General features: G+C 48.0%; 1 protein-coding gene across 28 annotated transcripts in view; it reads right to left on the reverse strand.

Moving 5' to 3' along the window:
• CLASP1 (cytoplasmic linker associated protein 1) overlaps positions 1-23,282 on the reverse strand; it is a 217,866-nt gene that overhangs the window by 118,934 nt on the left and 75,650 nt on the right. For 9 of the 28 annotated variants that reach the window (XM_075609840.1, XM_075609841.1, XM_075609839.1 and 6 more), the window contains 12 exons: positions 20,850-20,985; positions 20,408-20,478; positions 18,103-18,162; positions 17,294-17,371; positions 14,757-14,924; positions 13,396-13,445; positions 12,210-12,380; positions 6,779-6,802; positions 4,754-4,861; positions 4,225-4,251; positions 3,120-3,284; positions 959-1,066 (listed from right to left, as the gene is read on the reverse strand). In XM_075609840.1, the coding sequence (XP_075465955.1) occupies positions 959-1,066; positions 3,120-3,284; positions 4,225-4,251; positions 4,754-4,861; positions 6,779-6,802; positions 12,210-12,380; positions 13,396-13,445; positions 14,757-14,924; positions 17,294-17,371; positions 18,103-18,162; positions 20,408-20,478; positions 20,850-20,985 (1,166 nt within the window). The remainder of the gene's footprint in view (positions 1-958; positions 1,067-3,119; positions 3,285-4,224; positions 4,252-4,753; positions 4,862-6,778; positions 6,803-12,209; positions 12,381-13,395; positions 13,446-14,756; positions 14,925-17,293; positions 17,372-18,102; positions 18,163-20,407; positions 20,479-20,849; positions 20,986-23,282) is intronic. The other 19 variants (XM_075609860.1, XM_075609848.1, XM_075609864.1 and 16 more) reach the window with 7 other exon arrangements.

Below are 23,282 nucleotides of genomic sequence, written 5' to 3' on the forward strand. Positions count from 1 at the left end.
CTATGAGAATGTTTATTTTTTATGGGGCAGGATGTTGTACATTTTTCTTAGTTATACAAGCAGAAAACATGCAGTCACATACAGCAACATCCAAATAACAGATGCCTCTTTTTGCTTTTGAATTGATTTATTTTGTGCATTATGGATACTGTCTGTTATGTGCGTTATGAACTTATACACATCCAGTGTGCAGAACAGTGCAACCTGTCTGCCAGCAAATGCATTTACTGGACAGGCAAATACAGTATATATATATATATATATATGGCATTAACACGGTTCTCTAAAGCAGGCCGTTCAACTCCAGTCCTCACGACCCCCCAACAGGTCAGGTTTTAAAGATATCCCAGCTTCAGCACAGGAGGTGCAGTCTTCGACTGAGCCACTGATAGAGCCACCTGTGCTGAAGCATAGATACTCTTAAAACCTGACCTGTTGTGGGGTCTTGAGGACGGGAGTTGAGCCCCCCTGCTCTAAAGGTTCCACGTAGTAGTGGCCAATAATTGGGGGTATTATGACATGCAGAACATGACGGAGAGAAGGACAAGCACGTTTAGTGAATATTAAAACAGCAACCCCTCTACTTTCTAATTAAACCTGGGTGATAGTGGGTCTCAGAATAAGGGCTCCTTACTGTGCTCCTATGCTAAAAGACCTCCAGTTTGAGGGATATTTCACTTTTTCATTGCATAAACATAGCCCTGAGCAACTTCCTGCCATTGTGTCAATGAGCGATGCGGGCATCACCACAGACTGGCTCAGGAAGCTGCACTGCGGACCGCGTGGGCACATCCTGGAGTGGGCAATATTTGGAGCACAGTATCTGAATCCCACATGCAACTGAGAGAGGTGCCTCAGCTCTGAAACCAAGCAGAGCGGATTGCTGCTGTAATAGATCATCAGGGTGGGAGGGGAGAGGGCTGTGCACCCCCCCGATCTCCAGTGACTAAGTACTCACCCAGAGGAGCAAAGCCCCGGGCGGGACTTGTATCTCGGCTGCTCTCACGGCTGGTATCGCGGCTGCACCCCTGACTCATGCTGGGTCTGGGGATACGGCTGCTCCTTGCTAGCATGTGGTGTGGAGAGTTAGCAGATTAATTCAACACGTGTGAGAGAGGAAGAGAAGGATACAGTGCTACCTCAAAGCAAGCCTGGTAAAAGTAGGTTAATGTTATTACTGCACCGACAAACCTAATTATCTGCAACTATTTCAGGATTCCTTTATATATATATAAAGGATGGCACGCACCTGTTTGGAAATGATCAGATTAACTTGCGTCACATACACACACACACACAATACAAGGTCACACACACAAGGTCACACACACAAGGTCACACAATACAAGGTCACACAATACAAGGTCACACAATACAAGGTCACACAATACAAGGTCACACACACACGGTCACACACACACAACCACACCAAGGTCACACACACACACCAAGGTCACACACACACACCAAGGTCACACGGTCACACACACACCAAGGTCACACGGTCACACACACACACACAACAAGGTCACACGGTCACACACACACACAACAAGGTCACACATTACTTTCTGCTTTAGCAGATAGGATATTTGTAAAGCTGCCCAGCTCTGTCGATATGTTATATTTCTGGAATTGATAGAAATTAAGGTTTACACTTTAAAGCTTTATTAAGGGGGGAAAAAAACCTGATGTTTTCACTGTTTAAAAGGGAATTTTTTTTATAAAACGGTCTTTCTGGGGCATTAGAAAGAATATATTGTGTTTAATGTAAAATGGAAGGTTAGCGGCTCTGCAAAGTACATCTTACTGTGTCGTATTTAACCCCAGTGAGTCCATGGACCAATGGCCCCTCTGTGCGATATTCAGTCTTCCATCTTAACTCCATGTACACATGCATTAGTGAGCCACTTACATTGAATTGCACCACTCGGTATAAATACACATTGTTTCTGCAGACTAACCAAAAAATAAAGATGCTTTGAGAATACCCAACGAACACTTCAAACATGAGATTTTCCTCAGGGTAAATCTAGGCATTCAGGGGCAAAACGTAACTAAAATCAGCTCTACTTTCCACTGTCTCTACAAAATGGTACATGCTACACTGTACCCAAGTCCTAAGCATCCCCTGGCACTGTGTGTGGTGGACCTCTACGCCCCTGTGAGAAGAAGAATTAATCTCAGCCAGGACAGAACTCTGAAGCTGCTGTGTGATGTTCCCCACGTGTATTACTTTTCCTCATGTCAGCCCACGGACAGTGCCAGTCCTGCGAAGCCATAGGACTCCAAGCCATCAAAGTCATCCCAGAAACCAAGCAACCGGGCGTAAGGATGGAGGAGTCTGCACAATGATGGCTATGAATATGGATGAGGATCTGAAACGGAACCCATTTTCTATTAACCCATTAGCTGCCCGAGGGGCCAGCAACGCACATGTAATACCATGCACAGCGATGCGTTGGAGGCCGCTCTGGCAGTGGAGGGGTTAATGATTTTGGTGCCGGCGCACAGAAAATCAATGCTGTGATACATTTAGAACACACTACAACAAACAAAATGAACATTACCAAATATCTGTTTACAGAAGTCCCTAAGCGCAGATACAATGTAAATATCTTCTGTGGGGGTAAACCACGGGAATACAATTAATCTCCAAACTGCTCGCTGTGATGTACAGGAGACTATTAATTCTCAAATATAACGTTCCTCCGAATTCTTGCAGAGCCGTTTCTCTTAGAATTCATGTATTAATCAGGGGGCTCAAAAACCCGTTACTTTTGTGGATACAAACACCTGCCAGATTTTAAGAAACGAGGAACAAAAACAAAAGGGGTCTGACTTAGTTTAAAGCAGCAATTCCCCCACAAAGGAAGTATTTGTTTTCTTGTACCTGACTTGAACCTGCGGAGCTGAACCCTTTGCCAGTACTTGCAATGCAAAACAAAGATGGCTGCCGGGCCCCCCACCCAGAAGCTGCAATGTCACCTCACGATGAGGTCATAGCTTTTTTAATTTGCCGACAAAGTAAATTTGAACCCAGCCAAAAAACAGCTGAAGACGGCTGAGGTTTCCCAGCGTAACCCTGATGTCTGGGCACATATTGCCGGCGTTCTTACCTAATCCTATTCTGTTTGGGCTGGTCTCGCGACTGCACCCCTGGCTGCGCGGGATCTTGCTCCGCTTCTCAGAGGGCGGCATCTGCGGGATCCTTTGAGCGCCGGACGAAATCCCGCCGTAGCCGCTCCCCAGCAGCTTTCCTGGAGAACTGGCCCGGCTACCGGCTGCAAACAGAGTATTCGTGATTAAATGAGGTTACAGATCATGGAGTTATAATCATTGCAATGAGTCAACAATATTTCCTGGTCCTTCTTTCTATATTAAAAGGAGCTTTAGACAGTTGCAATTGTGTCGTCATACTCCTTCTTACTTTGGACTGTAGCATGATTTTGGACGAGAGAGTGCCAGACACTAACAAATATGTAATGTACTGAAGCTCCCCCAACAGCTACCAGCCCCAAACTCCTCCCTGGGCTTTGCCAATACCGGCTTGGCTGGACTAGCAGAGAAATTAACAACGCTAACAGTAAATAAGTGTGTTCCTGTCTTAATTACGATGCATAGACTGGAACAGAAACAAAGGTGTGAGCTGTCTGCACGGGGGCTCTCTCTTGGTGAGAGAACACACTGTCCACCAACTAGAAAAGCCAGGAGTGTTCCGCCAATTTAGTGATCTGATTGGCTGAACGCCACTGGGCGCTTTACAGGACTCATTGTCTCTAAATTGTGAGAACTTGGCACTTACAACAGTGGCCCCCAAAGGATGGCACGGGTGCCAAGTGATGGCATGTTATGCTTTGTCCGGAACTCGTCAGTGACAATATAATCAGTAATACACTAAGGCAGGGGTGGGCAACTCCAGTCCTCAAGGGCCCCTAACAGGTCAGGTTTTAAGGATATCCCTGCTTCAGCACAGGTGACTCAATCAGTGGCTCAGTCTTCCACTGCCCCACCTGTGCTGAAGCAGGGATATCTTTAAAACCTGACTTGTTGGTAGCCCTTGAGGACTGGTTCTGGCCATCCCTGCACTAAGGGGTTATTCAATAAAGTCCAATAACGCTGATCAGCACCATCGCTCTTTAAAGAATAACCCCCTAAAGCATTTTTATGTACAGCGTTAAACAAGAAGGGGAAAGTGAGGCAGAAGTGCAAGTTGTTTCTTACCAGTGGCAGGATTAGCGGATCTGGATCCTTTAGTGTGAGAGCAAGTGGAAGGACAGCAAACAGGGATTTAGAAAAAGCAGTAGGTCTCACTTCACATGCATCCTACGCCTAGATCATGCAAAGCTTCCAGTCATACTGTATTCCTGTGCCCGTGATCCATCGCCTCTCCCACTTACAGGCTGGCTTTAATGAGTGTTAGAGGGGCATGGGATGCATTGTACAGTCACGCTGTGCGAAGGGGCTCCATACCATCGCCACTTACTCTTTTGCATCGGTAGTGTAAGGCTTCTTAACCAACTCACCCCAAGCGGTCATGCACAGTAAAGGCAAGGAAGCGAGAGATGCTGAAGGCAGAAGAACAGCGCAGACTGCCGCCAAGGACAGAAGCAAGATGGCGTCACTGAGCCAAAGACATTTTTAAATTAACTTGGGGGTTTTAAACCTCCACTGGCTGCGATTTCCCTATTCATATTTAACGAAGCTGCAGGTGCCCTCCTGTAATGGCTCATACGTCGTCTCTTTTCCTTACGTTGGGACTGCGAGACTATTTTGGATCTGCTGCGGCCGCGGGTGTCGGCGGGCGTGGAGGTCGTGCTAGTGCTGCTTCCAGAGCTCTGTCGTCTTATGCGAATGCGGCCTACACCGTACACAAATAACACAGGGTTACAAACACTTCACTTTAGCTTTACCCCACCGGTTTCTGCCAGGCCCCCCGAATCTGTCTGTTATCTCCTCGAAAGGAAGACAGACTTCCCCACGCAAGTATTCCGGCAAACTGGCCTGCTGGGATTTTAATACATTTTAACATCTCTCGTTGGACCCACAAAATAATCATTTGTAATAATCTTTGTTTCTGATATCGGGCTGGAGATGCCTGCAGCAGATAAACGCTCGTCAATATAAACTAAACTGCGGATTCCCTCCACGCTGCGGCGATCGCAACGTGGCGCCGCCGTTACTAACGGCTCTCAGAAGCAGAGGAATTTATTTTAATGTCTGAAAAGACTCAAAATTAAAAAGAAAACATCTATGGAACGGGGGGGATTATTTGACAATTACCATGGTGGTCACGCTCCTGAAAACCTGAAATTCAAATAATAAAGAATATAAACACTACGTAGGAAGCATGGCTGTCACGTTAACCATGTCACTGCTTGGTAATGCGCTGTGGGGGGTACAGCAGTCCTGAGTGGGAACATTTCTGAAGGTTAATGGGACGTCTGTGTATAATAAACATTGTCCCGTTTCCACCCCTCAGTTTACACACAGAATGAATAATATATAAATGCATATAAAATATGATGTATTGAAACACGAAGGCACACAGATCCGCACGCAAACTCGTAATAGAAGACTTTTCACACGCAAAATAAGTCTCTCACAGCTATTCCAAATACTGTATTTCATTTTTTGCAACAAAAGAGCAAGTGATTATACTAAATTAACTACCTACAGCCACCTGCAAAGAAAGGAGTGTCTTTAATTCTCCCAAACGAACTAATAGTTCCAATCTAGCCTAGAGAGATTTCCATGTGTCCTAGATTTTACAGGTAACTCATAAAGGGGTGACGTGCCCCCTAACACAGGGGCGGACAACTCCAATCCTCAAGGGCCAGTAACAGGTCAGGTTTCAAGGATATCCCTGCTTCAGCACAAGTGGCTCAATCAGTCAACAACTGCAACACCTGTGCTGATGAAGGGATATCCTTAAAACCGGACCTGTTTGTGGCCGCGAGGACTGGAGTTGGCCGCCCTGCAATAACATATAGAGAACGCAGTGGAATCCATGTAATAAATCCCTTTGTCATTTAATTATTCAATCAATATAGGTTTAAAAGTTTTACAAATGTAGGCACAGAAAGCGTGAATCTCCCGGGTCATGGAATATTTACAATACATTTTGCTTTTGTGAGGGTTCCTAATGAACCTTTAGGTTTCTTAATGAAGGATCTAATCAGAACAAATGAAAGAAAGTAGATTAAATATATACAATAAAGACGCCTTTTCAACGCTAATTCAGGGAAGGAAAGTGGCTCCGAATTCCTACCCTGCGCTTCTCAGAGTCACACGAATTTATAGCTCACATATCAAATAGAAATCATGACTTTACCCAGAGTGCACCATTCTAAATGCCAGTGATATATACAAATACAGTGTTTACAAAAAAACAAACGTATTAAGGAAAACAGATCTGGTCACAACATACACGAGCAGAATATATTAGTGTCTTTGTTCCGGGAGGGGGAATAATACTTTAATCGATTCTAAATACGAGGGAACAGCAATACATTGGATTTAACTCTGCATTAAATGGTGTCACAGTGTTACTATAGAATATTACAGATCCGTCACATCAATCGTAAAGACAACATGAAGTCAGGACGAAATAACCTCCAGGGAAATGAATGTACAATAAGGAGATGATGGGGGAACAAGCGTGCCACAGCGCATGCGGGTCACCAATACGCACACATGGATACTAGAGAAAGACAACCTGGTGGGTACAGACTGCACAGCTGGAGACAGACTGCTGGCACAGAAACAAACTGCTTACCCTCAGCTTTAGCAGTGGTACCATCTTTAGGCAAATTAAACATAAAAATGGGGAAAGGGAACAGTAGGGAGTATTAGTAACAGTAACAGCAGCTGGCTACATGTGTTAGACCAGGGGCGGGCAACTCCAGGTCAGGTTTTTGGGATATCCCTGCTTCAGCACAGATGGCTCAATCAGTGGCTCAGTCAAAGACTGAGCCACAAGTGCTGAAGCTGCAACCTGTGCAGGGATATCCTGAAAACCTGACCTGTTAGTGGCCCTTGAGGACTAGAGTTGCCCGCCCCTGTGTTAGACAGACTGGTAACAATGGAACAAAATCCCAACATGAGCCAAAGTATTGGGGTGTCTCCGAATTGTGTCGCTGCAGCTCAGCAGCATCATACAGCGACCCCCTCACTGCGTGTGCGCTCCCACATAGGCCCAGCTCAGCAGCATCATACACCGACCCCCTCACTGCGTGTGCGGTCCCACATAGGCCCAGCTCAGCAGCATCATACACCGACCCCCTCACTGCGTGTGCGCTCCCACATAGGGCCAGCTCAGCAGCATCATACACCGACCCCCTCACTGCGTGTGCGCTCCCACATAGGGCCAGCTCAGCAGCATCATACAGCGACCCCCTCACTGCGTGTGCGCTCCCACATAGGGACAGCTCAGCAGCATCATACACCGACCCCCTCACTGCGTGTGCGCTCCCACATAGGGACAGCTCAGCAGCATCATACACCGACCCCCTCACTGCGTGTGCGCTCCCACATAGGGACAGCTCAGCAGCATCATACACCGACCCCCTCACTGCGTGTGCGCTCCCACATAGGTCCAGCTCAGCAGCATCATACACGACCCCCTCACTGCGTGTGCGGTCCCACATAGGGACAGCTCAGCAGCATCATACACCGACCCCCTCACTGCGTGTGCGCTCCCACATAGGGCCAGCTCAGCAGCATCATACACCGCCCCCCTCACTGCGTGTGCGCTCCCACATAGGGACAGCTCAGCAGCATCATACACCGACACCCTCACTGCGTGTGCGCTCCCACATAGGACCAGCTCAGCAGCATCATACACCGACACCCTCACTGCGTGTGCGCTCCCACATAAGACCAGCTCAGCAGCATCATACACTGACCCCCTCACTGCGTGTGCGCTCCCACATAGGGACAGCTCAGCAGCATCATACACCGACCCCCTCACTGCGTGTGCGCTCCCACATAGGGACAGCTCAGCAGCATCATACACCAACACCCTCACTGCGTGTGCGCTCCCACATAGGTCCAGCTCAGCAGCATCATACACCGACCCCCTCACTGCGTGTGCGCTCCCACATAGGTCCAGCTCAGCAGCATCATACACGACCCCCTCACTGCGTGTGCGCTCCCACATAGGTCCAGCTCAGCAGCATCATACACGACCCCCTCACTGCGTGTGCGGTCCCACATAGGGACAGCTCAGCAGCATCATACACCGACCCCCTCACTGCGTGTGCGCTCCCACATAGGGCCAGCTCAGCAGCATCATACACCGCCCCCCTCACTGCGTGTGCGCTCCCACATAGGGACAGCTCAGCAGCATCATACACCGACACCCTCACTGCGTGTGCGCTCCCACATAGGACCAGCTCAGCAGCATCATACACCGACACCCTCACTGCGTGTGCGCTCCCACATAGGACCAGCTCAGCAGCATCATACACCGACACCCTCACTGCGTGTGCGGTCCCACATAGGGCCAGCTCAACAGCATCATACACCGCCCCCCTCACTGCGTGTGCGCTCCCACATAAGACCAGCTCAGCAGCATCATACACCGACACCCTCACTGCGTGTGCGGTCCCACATAGGACCAGCTCCGCAGCATCATACACCGACACCCTCACTGCGTGTGCGGTCCCACATAGGACCAGCTCCGCAGCATCATACACCGACACCCTCACTGCGTGTGCGATCCCACATAGGCCCAGCTCAGCAGCATCATACACCGACCCCCTCACTGCGTGTGCGCTCCCACATAGGACCAGCTCAGCAGCATCATACACCGACCCCCTCACTGCGTGTGCGCTCCCACATAGGCCCAGCTCAGCAGCATCATACACCGACCCCCTCACTGCGTGTGCGTCCCACATAGGACCAGCTCAGCAGCATCATACACCAACACCCTCACTGCGTGTGCGCTCCCACATAGGGCCAGCTCAGCAGCATCATACACCAACACCCTCACTGCGTGTGCGGTCCCACATAGGACCAGCTCAGCAGCATCATACACCAACACCCTCACTGCGTGTGCGCTCCCACATAGGACCAGCTCAGCAGCATCATACACCGCCCCCCTCACTGCGTGTGCGGTCCCACATAGGGCCAGCTCAGCAGCATCATACACCAACACCCTCACTGCGTGTGCGGTCCCACATAGGGCCAGCTCAGCAGCATCATACAGCGACCCCCTCACTGCGTGTGCGCTCCTACATAGGACCAGCTCAGCAGCATCATACACCGACCCCCTCACTGCGTGTGCGCTCCCACATAGGGCCAGCTCAGCAGCATCATACACCGCCCCCCTCACTGCGTGTGCGCTCCCACATAGGGACAGCTCAGCAGCATCATACACCGACACCCTCACTGCGTGTGCGCTCCCACATAGGACCAGCTCAGCAGCATCATACACCGACACCCTCACTGCGTGTGCGCTCCCACATAGGACCAGCTCAGCAGCATCATACACCGACACCCTCACTGCGTGTGCGGTCCCACATAGGGCCAGCTCAACAGCATCATACACCGCCCCCCTCACTGCGTGTGCGCTCCCACATAAGACCAGCTCAGCAGCATCATACACCGACCCCCTCACTGCGTGTGCGCTCCCACATAGGGACAGCTCAGCAGCATCATACACCGACCCCCTCACTGCGTGTGCGCTCCCACATAGGGACAGCTCAGCAGCATCATACACCGACCCCCTCACTGCGTGTGCGCTCCCACATAGGTCCAGCTCAGCAGCATCATACACGACCCCCTCACTGCGTGTGCGGTCCCACATAGGGACAGCTCAGCAGCATCATACACCGACCCCCTCACTGCGTGTGCGCTCCCACATAGGGCCAGCTCAGCAGCATCATACACCGCCCCCCTCACTGCGTGTGCGCTCCCACATAGGGACAGCTCAGCAGCATCATACACCGACACCCTCACTGCGTGTGCGCTCCCACATAGGACCAGCTCAGCAGCATCATACACCGACACCCTCACTGCGTGTGCGCTCCCACATAGGACCAGCTCAGCAGCATCATACACCGACACCCTCACTGCGTGTGCGGTCCCACATAGGGCCAGCTCAACAGCATCATACACCGCCCCCCTCACTGCGTGTGCGCTCCCACATAAGACCAGCTCAGCAGCATCATACACCGACACCCTCACTGCGTGTGCGGTCCCACATAGGACCAGCTCCGCAGCATCATACACCGACACCCTCACTGCGTGTGCGGTCCCACATAGGACCAGCTCCGCAGCATCATACACCGACACCCTCACTGCGTGTGCGATCCCACATAGGCCCAGCTCAGCAGCATCATACACCGACCCCCTCACTGCGTGTGCGCTCCCACATAGGACCAGCTCAGCAGCATCATACACCGACCCCCTCACTGCGTGTGCGCTCCCACATAGGCCCAGCTCAGCAGCATCATACACCGACCCCCTCACTGCGTGTGCGTCCCACATAGGACCAGCTCAGCAGCATCATACACCAACACCCTCACTGCGTGTGCGCTCCCACATAGGGCCAGCTCAGCAGCATCATACACCAACACCCTCACTGCGTGTGCGGTCCCACATAGGACCAGCTCAGCAGCATCATACACCAACACCCTCACTGCGTGTGCGCTCCCACATAGGACCAGCTCAGCAGCATCATACACCGCCCCCCTCACTGCGTGTGCGGTCCCACATAGGGCCAGCTCAGCAGCATCATACACCAACACCCTCACTGCGTGTGCGCTCCCACATAGGGCCAGCTCAGCAGCATCATACACCGACACCCTCACTGCGTGTGCGCTCCCACATAGGGCCAGCTCAACAGCATCATACACCGACACCCTCACTGCGTGTGCGCTCCCACATAGGACCAGCTCAGCAGCATCATACAGCGACCCCCTCACTGCGTGTGCGCTCCCACATAGGGCCAGCTCAGCAGCATCATACACCGACCCCCTCACTGCGTGTGCGCTCCCACATAGGGCCAGCTCAGCAGCATCATACACCGCCCCCCTCACTGCGTGTGCGGTCCCACATAGGACCAGCTCAGCAGCATCATACAGCGACCCCCTCACTGCGTGTGCGCTCCCACATAGGGCCAGCTCAGCAGCATCATACACCGACCCCCTCACTGCGTGTGCGCTCCCACATAGGGCCAGCTCAACAGCATCATACACCAACCCCCTCACTGCGTGTGCGCTCCCACATAGGGACAGCTCAGCAGCATCATACAGCGACCCCCTCACTGCGTGTGCGCTCCCACATAGGGCCAGCTCAGCAGCATCATACACCGACCCCCTCACTGCGTGTGCGCTCCCACATAGGGGCAGCTCAGCAGCATCATACAGCGACCCCCTCACTGCGTGTGCGCTCCCACATAGGGCCAGCTCAGCAGCATCATACAGCGACCCCCTCACTGCGTGTGTGCTCCCACATAGGGCCAGCTCAGCAGCATCATACAGCGACCCCCTCACTGCGTGTGCGCTCCCACATAGGACCAGCTCAGCAGCATCATACACCGACCCCCTCACTGCGTGTGCGCTCCCACATAGGACCAGCTCAGCAGCATCATACACCGACCCCCTCACTGCATGTGCGCTCCCACATAGGGACAGCTCAGCAGCATCATACACCGACCCCCTCACTGCGTGTGCGCTCCCACATAGGCAATGTACACCTAATGTGCACAGTTCTGCGCCTCCCTGCAATGTATACCTAATGTGCACAGCGCTGCGCCTCCCTGCAATGTATACCTAATGTGCACAGCGCTGCACCTCCCTGCAATGTATACCTAATGTGCACAGCGCTGCACCTCCCTGCAATGTATACCTAATGTGCACAGCGCTGCGCCTCCCTGCAATGTACACCTAATGTGCACAGTTCTGCGCCTCCCTGCAATGTATACCTAATGTGCACAGCGCTGCGCCTCCCTGCAATGTATACCTAATGTGTACAGCGCTGCGCCTCCCTGCAATGTATACCTAATGTGCACAGTGTATACCTGTTTGCTGCAGAAGGTGAACGTATATGATCATCCAATTTGGGACCAATGTGTTCCTTCACATCTACACTAGGGGTACATTGTGTGCGAATATCAGTGCCCTCCGCCTCAGCACAGGTTACTGCGACTGGAGAGCGCGGATAACACGGGAAACGGCGACATGTGAAGTGTTCCTCCTCACCTAGTGATGCATAGGATCCGGGCGGCAGCGCCGCAGCAGAGCTGAACGAGGTGGAAGTGGCCGAAGATGAGACTTTTGACTTGGAGCTGGCTGCTGCGTTCACGTCGATGTCACTGCGAGAGCGCTGCAAAGACCCCGGGGTGGACACGGATTTAGCTGTAGCTGTGGTCACTGACGTGGAAGGAAGAGACAAAGCCAAGGAGGTCAGAAAACAAAGCAGCCACGTAATGCTGAACCCCAGTATGTCACGCTGTGACAGCAGTCACGTAATGCTGAACCCCAGTATGTCACGCTGTGACAGCAGTCACGTAATGCTGAACCCCAGTATGTCACGCTGTGTCAGCAGTCACGTAATGCTGAACCCCAGTATGTCACGCTGTGACAGCAGCCACGTAATGCTGAACCCCAGTATGTCACGCTGTGACAGCAGTCACGTAATGCTGAACCCCAGTATGTCACGCTGTGACAGCAGTCACGTAATGCTGAACCCCAGTATGTCACGCTGTGACAGCAGTCACGTAATGCTGAACCCCAGTATGTCACGCTGTGACAGCAGTCACGTAATGCTGAACCCCAGTATGTCACGCTGTGACAGCAGTCACGTAATGCTGAACCCCAGTATGTCACGCTGTGACAGCAGTCACGTAATGCTGAACCCCAGTATGTCACGCTGTGACAGCAGTCACGTAATGCTGAACCCCAGTATGTCACGCTGTGACAGCAGTCACGTAATGCTGAACCCCAGTATGTCACGCTGTGACAGCAGTCACGTAATGCTGAACCCCAGTATGTCACGCTGTGACAGCAGTCACGTAATGCTGAACCCCAGTATGTCACGCTGTGACAGCAGTCACGTAATGCTGAACCCCAGTATGTCACGCTGTGACAGCAGTCACGTAATGCTAAACCCCAGTATGTCACGCTGTGACAGCAGTCACGTAATGCTGAACCCCAGTATGTCACACTGTGACAGCAGTCACGTAATGCTGAACCCCACTATATCTGGATGTAGCCTTTCTTATAACAGAATATTACAGCGTATCCCACCAACTTTTTAATTAACAAGAAGTGACAATTTTAGGAAGACGTTTCCTGAAAGAGAGTGAATTTACTGAAAATATTAATCACCACCAAAATAAATCCAGTCCTGGTTATGGTTCCCATTTCCCATCACTTTACTGCTCACCTCTTGATACGGCACTGCCAGTGGGACTTCTTTTGGCTGTAAGCGGACGGCTGCGGGTCAGAAAGAATGTGGGTATTGGTTACAGCGGGCATGAAAACCGTGTGAATATCTATGCTTCAGAAATACGCACAAGCCAATGAAAAGTCCAACTAAATCCCAAAGAAACGGTGTGCTGAGCAGGCCCCAAACTGATCCCTATGTAATGCTCACACATGCCCACTTTCTGTCAAGTTAAACGTGGACAGAGCAGACCCGGAGTAAAGTGTCGAGTCCAGTTCTGAGCTGGGCGAAGAGAGGGGGTGGAAGACTCTTTTTGGTAATGGCAGGGTACAGTTGGGGTCCACATCCAAACCAGAGCCCGTTATCTCAAAATATTAGCGGCAAAAAACTGGACAAGAAGATTCATGAGCAAAAAAGTTATGATTGTAATGAATAGTTTTCTGTCCCAGTTTCAGTTGAATCTGAGTCTTTGATAAATAAACAGAGTGTGGGTACAAAGGGGTCCCCCTGATCCAAACACCACTATTTCCAGCTCCACCCCCCCCTCCCCCTGACCCCGAGAAACTTAGCAGTGAAGTTACAGAGTTTAAATCTCAGAGGGGAAACAAAATGGCTTCCAAATATCAGGCCAATAGGGAGCAGCAATATCATTGGTTGTGGCTTCCTATTGGATGGCCATTTATATTTATAATCCCCTATAAAAAAGGGTAATTCATGCGCTTTTTTTTATTATAATTATTTTTATCATAGGTTGGAAACAGGGGGGGGGGGGGAGGGGTCCTAAGCTGAAGCCCCTTAATCTCAGCTCTGGAGACCCCCTGCTTCCTGGGATACAGACCTCCGAAGGGGACGCCGGTATCTCGGCAAAGTTTAAAGCTCCCGCGTCACGCGGGCCGATGAGAGTCCGAACCTGATGATGTCACGGCTTCCTGCTGACCCGCAGGGCACGGGAGCTTTTAAACTCCGCCATTAAGTGAACCCTGCTAGCCGAGCAGACTGGCTACCGGCACCCCCTCCGGAGGTAAGTATCTCTGGAAGAAGGGGATCCCAGGAGCTCACATTAATGGGGTTCAGGTCCACAGACCCCCTGCTTCAATCCTCTGTTACAAATCACCTGCTTGGATTGCCTGTTTAAAAACCAAGGAGTAGGACAGGTAACCGCACTAGTATCTCGGGAAACAGGGGGTCCTCGGACCGGAAGATAGCACGGTTCAGCACCGGAGGACTCCCCGGTCCCAGTCCAGTAATTAGGGCGCATTGCTCCTTTAAACGACTTGACATCTCACACTGTGTTTGTAAGTGCGAGACGTGAGTGAGTGCGAGACGTGAGTGAGTGCGAGACGTGAGTGAGTGCTACTTACTTGAGGCTCTCCTGAGAGCTGGAGGAGGAGCGGTCTGATTGGGGCAGGGAGATGATGCTGTCGGAGTTCTTCAGGTGGGACTGCAGGGCCTTCTGATAGGAGGACTCCAGGTTGTTGTATAAATGCTCAGCGTCCTTACTGAAGTGACTGTGGAAGCCCCAGTAACACCTGAAAGGAGGATTGTGCTGGCGTCAGAGCAGAGGTGGGACACTTCTGTACGCAAAGGCCACCAACAGGTCAGGTTTTAAGGATATTCCTACTTCAGCACAGGTGGCTCAATCAGTGGCTCATTGATTGAGGCACCTGTGCTGAAGCAGAGATATCCTTAAAACTTGACCTGTTGGTGGCCCTTGAGAACTGGAGTTGACCCCCCCTGTGTTAGAGCCAAACGCAAAGCTTGTGACTTTAGGTATGGCCGGTATATTCTCTGCCGCGCTGAAGCATGTTACTGCTGCAGGGAAGTGTCAGTCATCTCTGCGGAATTACATGCGTTAAACGTAATCTGTCTTCAGAGAGAGACGAGGACAGAGAGGGAAATAAAAACAGCTTCATTTCCCGAGAGATCTCACACCGCATCCCGCACGGTAACGGAATAATCCATGTACAGAAGCTTCCGTGCAGAGGAAAAACAACAGGGGCGGGCAACTCCAGTCCTCAAGGGCCACCAACAGATCAGGTTTTCAGAATAGCCCTGCTTCAGCACGGGTGGTGCAGTCAACGACTGAGCCACTGTTTGAGCCACCTGTGCTGAAGCAGGGATATCCTGAAAATCTGACCAATTGGTGGCCCTTAAGGACTGGAGTTTTCCACCACTGCAATAGACAGAGAAGCCCGAATGCTGCATCCAATATGACACGTTGTATAGCTCGTTACGGTCTGTGTCTCTGTTTGTTCTCTTCCCGTAAGTACAGTATGGGTCATTTAGCTCATTTCTTTGGCCAAAACATTTCCCGCCTGCAACAACTTCAAGGATAGATCCTTTCAGCAAAGGAAAGGTCCACTGGGCTTCGATGTCTGCTAAAAGCATGCAATGCAGACCCCAATATGTATGGCTAACATATTCAGCAGCTATTATTATATCTGTCCCTTTCCTGTTTATTTCAAACGTTTCTTAAAATATTTCCTTGTCAAGTTGCAAGCTCAAACGAGAACAAGATTGGTCTGACCGCTCGTCATGGAGCTAGTCCTCATAAAAGGAATCAAAATATAGCAATTCAAAACAAAGGTGCGTAGGAGGAAAATATAATATACTCAGTACTGATCCAAGTAGGATCAAAAAGATCCCCAAATAGCTGCACTCAATGTAGTAGACAAAAGTGGTCCAGCAGATAGTTTGTCTGCAAAGGGCTGTCAGACAGACATCAGGACCAGTAATTAAAATAAAACAATAACAATTTATTACATGCAAGAGTTAAGTGACAGTGTGATATTAACTATATACAGTGAATAAATATAATAAAATAAAATCCCTGTAGTGGAATGAAAGAGTAGATAGGAAACTGGGCTAGTACAATATGTTAGACCTGTCACAAACGCTTACAATTGCGTGTCTAAACATACAGTATATACCCAGAATAACTACCCTGACATCTAGGATGTACAAGGTGTATGTATGCTGTGATCACTATTAAGGATCAATAGATGTAGGTCTCAGTAGGTTCTCTCTACGATAATGTAGCCAGTGTGTGCTCAGGTAGTAGTATCAAAGGTATAATAGATCTACATGTAATCAATATACATGCAGGTCTCTAAATATGATGGTGGGTTCCCTGTTATTGGAGTACTAAAATCATGACTGTCCATATATGAGGAACATAGAGACAGATAGACACAAAAATAGTGTCCTATAATGAAACAGGGAATGTAGCAATTAAACTGACAGTATGTATAGATATACACGTGTCCACACAGACTGTATATCACACAGGTACTTAGTAGCGAAGTCGCGTAGGAGTAATAGGTAATGTATCAAGTAGATACGAGACAGAGTATCAAAATCAGCATACTAAACCCCTTCAATTGAAGGTAAACGGTCGCGGAGGAAGAAATATAATCTCAGATGAAATTACATCATAAGCCGTACAGGACAAAGAAAAATAACATCTTTTGGGTTTGCTTTGCATATTTATTATATATTTTGCATTTATTGCTAAAGCAATAAAAACTAGTTTCTAGAAGGGGAACCTTACAGTATTATTTTACCAGCTTAAAAACGTCAAAATAATAATGAAATATAACAGGCAGCGCTTTTAGTGCAGCTTTAAAGGGCTGATATCTTTGTAAAAATATTAGATTTTGTTTGCACGTTTAAAAACTTTACGAATCCGTGTGATGTAGGTGCTTGCGCCTCAAGCGCTGAATGTGTTAAAAAGAACAGACAATAACCCTGTGGCTGGCAGCAAAGGAGTTAAAAAAAGGAAAATAAAAACTATGACACCAACAAGTTAAATAACGAGTTAGGAAATAATGAATGCTGCTGCGTTTTCATGGGGTCGTAGTGCAAGGTATGTCTAACGACAAGAAACAGGGGGACTTGCCTCCGTGCGACGATCCTGGCTTCAGAATCAGCATCGTGGATTCCCTTCTTGATCGTCTCGGCTAACACGGATATGTGCCTGCGATTCAGAGAAGTCATATTCAGTGGAGAACGGACGCAGAAAGCCCAGGTAGTACGGGATGTAAATGTAATCGGGATCAGCAAAATGTCACATCTTGCTGCTCTCCCTCAGACAAACTCAGCTGACAAACAATTACTGCATTTCTGACTACTTCCAGGGATTTCTTATTCAACCATTTGAAAGGAGGGACAAAAAACAAAACCCCGCTGAGATGGCATTCCTCGGGAGTCGCCCGCTGGTTGCAATAGTAACTGTAATAACGTACAGAGTAAGTCTTATTATCCCACTCAGTGTCAGTGTCTCTGCCGAAGCTACAGACCTACAAACACAGGTCCAGTCTACGCCAGCTTGGGTTATCTCCGCCGGCTTTATTTTCATTTATGTAAAAGGTATCCGCATATCTCAAAGTATAAACTGCAGGGTTCGGGTCAACTGACCAAAATCGTGCCGTTTATATCGGTGCTTTGAGATCTTCAGACAGGACATATGCAAGAAAGGCTTGGGAGGCACTAGCAGCTCCTGTACAAACTATATCTAAGAAGAATGATTATTGTAATCCATCAAATATCCCAACTTGCCACTTGTTCTGAAGCAAGGCTATGCTAAAAACCTGACCTGTTGGTGGCCGTTGATGACTGGAGTTGACCACCCCTGCCCTGGAGTAATACTGTTGAATGACATGTCCGGTGAGTAGTTGCACATGTAATGAGTGAGGTTTAAGGCCGTACCTTTCCAGTGAGTGCGTCTGCCATTCCTGTAGGAGCAACTCCAAAAATTCATAGCAGCGCCTAAAGGTAACAGTAAAGGGAAAGTGTGATTAACAGCGCCTGAAGGTAACAGTAAAGGGAAAGTGTGATTAACAGCGCCTATAGGTAACAGTAAAGGGAAAGTGTGATTAACAGCGCCTAAAGGTAACAGTAAAGGGAAAGGGTGATTAACAGCGCCTATAGGTAACAGTAAAGGGAAAGTGTGATTAACAGCGCCTAAAGGTAACAGTAAAGGGAAAGTGTGATTAACAGCGCCTATAGGTAACAGTAAAGGGAAAGTGTGATTAACAGCGCCTGAAGGTAACAGTAAAGGGAAAGTGTGATTAACAGCGCCTATAGGTAACAGTAAAGGGAAAGTGTGATTAACAGCGCCTAAAGGTAACAGTAAAGGGAAAGGGTGATTAACAGCGCCTATAGGTAACAGTAAAGGGAAAGTGTGATTAACAGCGCCTAAAGGTAACAGTAAAGGGAAAGTGTGATCAACAGCGCCTATAGGTAACAGTAAAGGGAAAGTGTGATTAACAGCGCCTAAAGGTAACAGTAAAGGGAAAGTGTGATTAACAGCGCCTATAGGTAACAGTAAAGGGAAAGTGTGATTAACAGCGCCTAAAGGTAACAGTAAAGGGAAAGGGTGATTAACAGCGCCTATAGGTAACAGTAAAGGGAAAGTGTGATTAACAGCGCCTATAGGTAACAGTAAAGGGAAAGTGTGATTAACAGCGCCTATAGGTAACAGTAAAGGGAAAGGGTGATTAACAGCGCCTATAGGTAACAGTAAAGGGAAAGTGTGATTAACAGCGCCTAAAGGTAACAGTAAAGGGAAAGTGTGATTAACAGCGCCTAAAGGTAACAGTAAAGGGAAAGGGTGATTAACAGCGCCTATAGGTAACAGTAAAGGGAAAGTGTGATTAACAGCGCCTAAAGGTAACAGTAAAGGGAAAGTGTGATCAACAGCGCCTATAGGTAACAGTAAAGGGAAAGTGTGATTAACAGCGCCTAAAGGTAACAGTAAAGGGAAAGTGTGATTAACAGCGCCTATAGGTAACAGTAAAGGGAAAGTGTGATTAACAGCGCCTAAAGGTAACAGTAAAGGGAAAGGGTGATTAACAGCGCCTATAGGTAACAGTAAAGGGAAAGTGTGATTAACAGCGCCTATAGGTAACAGTAAAGGGAAAGTGTGATTAACAGCGCCTATAGGTAACAGTAAAGGGAAAGTGTGATTAACAGCGCCTAAAGGTAACAGTAAAGGGAAAGTGTGATCAACAGCGCCTATAGGTAACAGTAAAGGGAAAGTGTGATTAACAGCGCCTATAGGTAACAGTAAAGGGAAAGTGTGATTAACAGCGCCTATAGGTAACAGTAAAGGGAAAGGGTGATTAACAGCGCCTATAGGTAACAGTAAAGGGAAAGTGTGATTAACAGCGCCTATAGGTAACAGTAAAGGGAAAGTGTGATTAACAGCGCCTAAAGGTAACAGTAAAGGGAAAGTGTGATCAACAGCGCCTATAGGTAACAGTAAAGGGAAAGTGTGATTAACAGCGCCTATAGGTAACAGTAAAGGGAAAGGGTGATTAACAGCGCCTATAGGTAACAGTAAAGGGAAAGGGTGATTAACAGCGTCTATAGGTAACAGTAAAGCGAAAGTGTGATTAAGGTGTCAGCAGAAAGTGCTGATCCAGGCAGCACATGGCCGTGCTAGATGCTGGACAATGCTTGTGAAACATATATACAGAAAGACAGCTCAACCATCTCTGCAAAAACTATCAGCGGCACCCAACAGCGCCATGGACTGTTCTAATCTGCTATGTGCAAGGGGGAACTGGAGGGAACTTTTAGAAAGGAAAGGTATACAGGGAAATACCAAATAAGTAAACATGGGAAGGATGCTGAACCAGGGATTAATCCGATTGCCAATTCTTGGAGTCAGGAAGGAATTTATTTTACCCTTATGAGATATCATTGGATGATATAACACTGGGGATTTGTTTGCCTTCCTCTGGATCAATAAGGAAGTATAGATATAGGATAAAGTATCTGTTGTCTAAATTTAGCATAGGTTGAACTTGATGGACGTACGTCATTTTCAACCTCCTCTCCTATGTAACTGCAGCAAAGTCACCTGGTCCGCCGTAGATACAAAGAACAGATTTACCAGGGCTCAATGTCTCATCGGGATTAGATATTTACAGAGCAGCTACAGCTGGCTGGGATATGAAAGGAAAAGAATAGGAGGCACACGATAAACGTAAAATGCTACATACTGTACCTTCTAACTGCGACAGACTTGGACGTGCAATTACTGGTTATAATGGGTATTAGCCGTGGGATGTGTGTGTGCTGCGGAAAGAGTAAGAAAAGGTAAAAGGCACATTAATTAGATGGTTCTGAAACATACATAAACTTATACAAGAAAACTGAAAATAAACGGAACTATAAATGCCCAGAATGCAAAATGAATGCAGTCTACAAAAAAACAAAAACCACCTCCGGAAAATAAGCTGGCACAGCTCGTCAGGTGTTCCCCACACAGGTTATTTTCTGATTTGTGGCTGCCATTGTGGATGGTTTTACGGTCTCTTGAGCCAATAAGTAGCGAATGAGCAGTGAAAAAAGTGCTTGAAATTACTGGGGTTTCCTAAAAAGAACCCTTTCTTATAGACTGTTCTATAAACGATATGAGAATTAGAGCCTTTTCCCCAAATACTTACACGTATGATCAGTCTAATGGCTACAATGCCAGAAGTGGCCATTATTTTGGCACTGTTCGGGACTAAATTGAAGACGGTGGGCATAATTGCTTCTGCTCCGTGGTCAAATTTGTTCCCCAGAACGGACGAGAGATGCCTGAAATAAAAAAAGGAAAGGAAACAAGTAAAAACACTGGGCCCAGGGTGACAGAGCTCTGACAATCCAGAAACTATGGCCCTATAGATTAATGTTTTACTGCAGAAATATAGGGGTCCGTGTTAAAATGCACAAGGAGTAACGTGAGAAAAACTGAGGGCTCCTTTGCTTGTAGGGTTGCCAGGCAGCTTCTCAAAAAAATACTGGACACAACGGTGAAAAATGCGGCGCGCTGGAAAAGCCGGTGGGGAGGTGTGTTATTTATAAATTAGGTGTGTTATTTATAAATTATAAAGGGCGTTTTGGCGTGGTGACGTCAGCGCGAGGGAACTGAGAGAGACGGGTAGTATTAACATTTTGTGCTTGTGGTCTCTGCTGGTGCTCCTTTTAAATGCGATCGTGTCCAGGGTTAACTGGCTCTACTCGCTCAGTGGTTTTTTGCTACAGCCTGCCTCTATACTGTGATACATTGTGTTACTCTGTCCTGCAGCTAGCAGGGATTTTGTAGCAATTAGTTGCGATTCCATGTATGCTCTATCTCATTACTGCTAGTCTGCCAGCATCTGCTACACACTGAAACCCATTCATGCACTTATGGTTCAATGACTTGTTAAAAGGTTATGTGTGCAGGGATCTTTGCTAAGGACAATTATTTACAGTATTGATTATTTGTTGACGGCTTACTTTACAACCACAGTAAAAATCTGTTTACTGCTTTAATACCTAGCAGAGTGTTTAGCATCAGCTTATTCTGGTCTTTTATTATTTAATAGCTTGCCGTATATACTATCTGTGTAGAGTGATTGTTAAATGTCATTGGGCGCAGAATCAATCCACGTACCACCAACCTGTCATTGAGTTGCACATACAGTGATTATATCTACTAGTTTCAATATGGTATGTTACATTTATTAGCCATAACATCATATTTATTAAACTTAGGACTAGCACACTGATTTGGGCTATTTATCAATACAGGTTGGGTGCTCGGTACGCTATGCCACATGACACACAATACACATACACAGGGCAAGCATTTTTTGAGCTTTCCCAGCTGAGTAACCCACTCTCCCATCAAGGCCTAATAGGTATCACTGCTTTTGATCTGTATAATTAAGCATCAGTATATCAGACTATATACCTTGGCCATCTATCATCTCCTCATTCCCTCCCGCCACTGTACATTATATGTATTTATTATTATCACTTTGTGTTAAGAACTTATTTTATCCCCATTAATAATTAAATGTTAAGTTTTAAAAGCCTAGGAGTGCACTACGAAATGAGCTTCTAGTTGTTAAGTGGTAGCAAAAAATATGCTTTCACTTCTCAGCTGAAACCAAATTTTATTTATAAATTAGGTGTGTTATTTATAAATTAGGTGTGATATTTATAAATTAGGTGTGTTATTTATAAATTAGGTGTGTTATTTATAAATTAGGTGTGATATTTATAAATTAGGTGTGTTATTTATAAATTAGGTGTGTTATTTATAAATTAGGTGTGTTATTTATAAATTAGGTGTGATATTTATAAATTAGGAGTGTTATTTATACATTCTCAGGCCGTTATGTCATTTTTTCTAAATTTCACTCCAAGTTTGCACCAATTCATATTTTATTTCGTGAAAAAATTCTGGGGAGGGGTTTGGGGATTGAGCGCCCTCCTAGCATTTTTTCCGAAATAGAATATGAAATCGTGCAAATTGGTGCAGATAATTTATAAATAACATACCTGGCGAACGATACTGATCTTAATGCTTCTCTCCCACTACTTCCGAGATTGTTGCAACTGCTCTCATCCTCTCCCCCCCCATCCTTTCACACCATCACCCCCCTCCTCCTCCTTCCTCACCTTCACTTCTCCTTCTCCTTCCTCACCTTCACCCCCCTCCTCCTCCCTCACCTTCACCCCCATCCCTCACCTTCACCCCCCCTCCCTCACCTTCACCCCCCACTCCTTCACCTTCACCCCCCCCACTCCCTCACCTTCACCCCCCCCCCACTCCCTCACCTTCACCCCCCCCCCACTCTCTCACCTTCACCCCCCCCACTCCCTCACCTTCACCCCCCCCTCCCTCCCTCACCTTCACCCCCCCTCCATCCTCTTCCTCACCACCACCCCCGTCCTTCCTCACCGCCTACTCATCCTCATTCCTAACCACCTCCTCATCCTCTCCCACCCCTGGTATCTTACATGTGGTGGCAGGGACAGAGTGGAACTCTTCTCTCCTCCCACATGCAACGCAGGGAGGAAACTACATCTCCCAGCCTGCAAATGGGGGAGCTGTGCATGAC

The sequence above is a fragment of the Ascaphus truei genome, chromosome 7 (assembly GCF_040206685.1).
Source record: "Ascaphus truei isolate aAscTru1 chromosome 7, aAscTru1.hap1, whole genome shotgun sequence".
NCBI classification, from domain to species: Eukaryota; Metazoa; Chordata; class Amphibia; order Anura; family Ascaphidae; genus Ascaphus; species Ascaphus truei.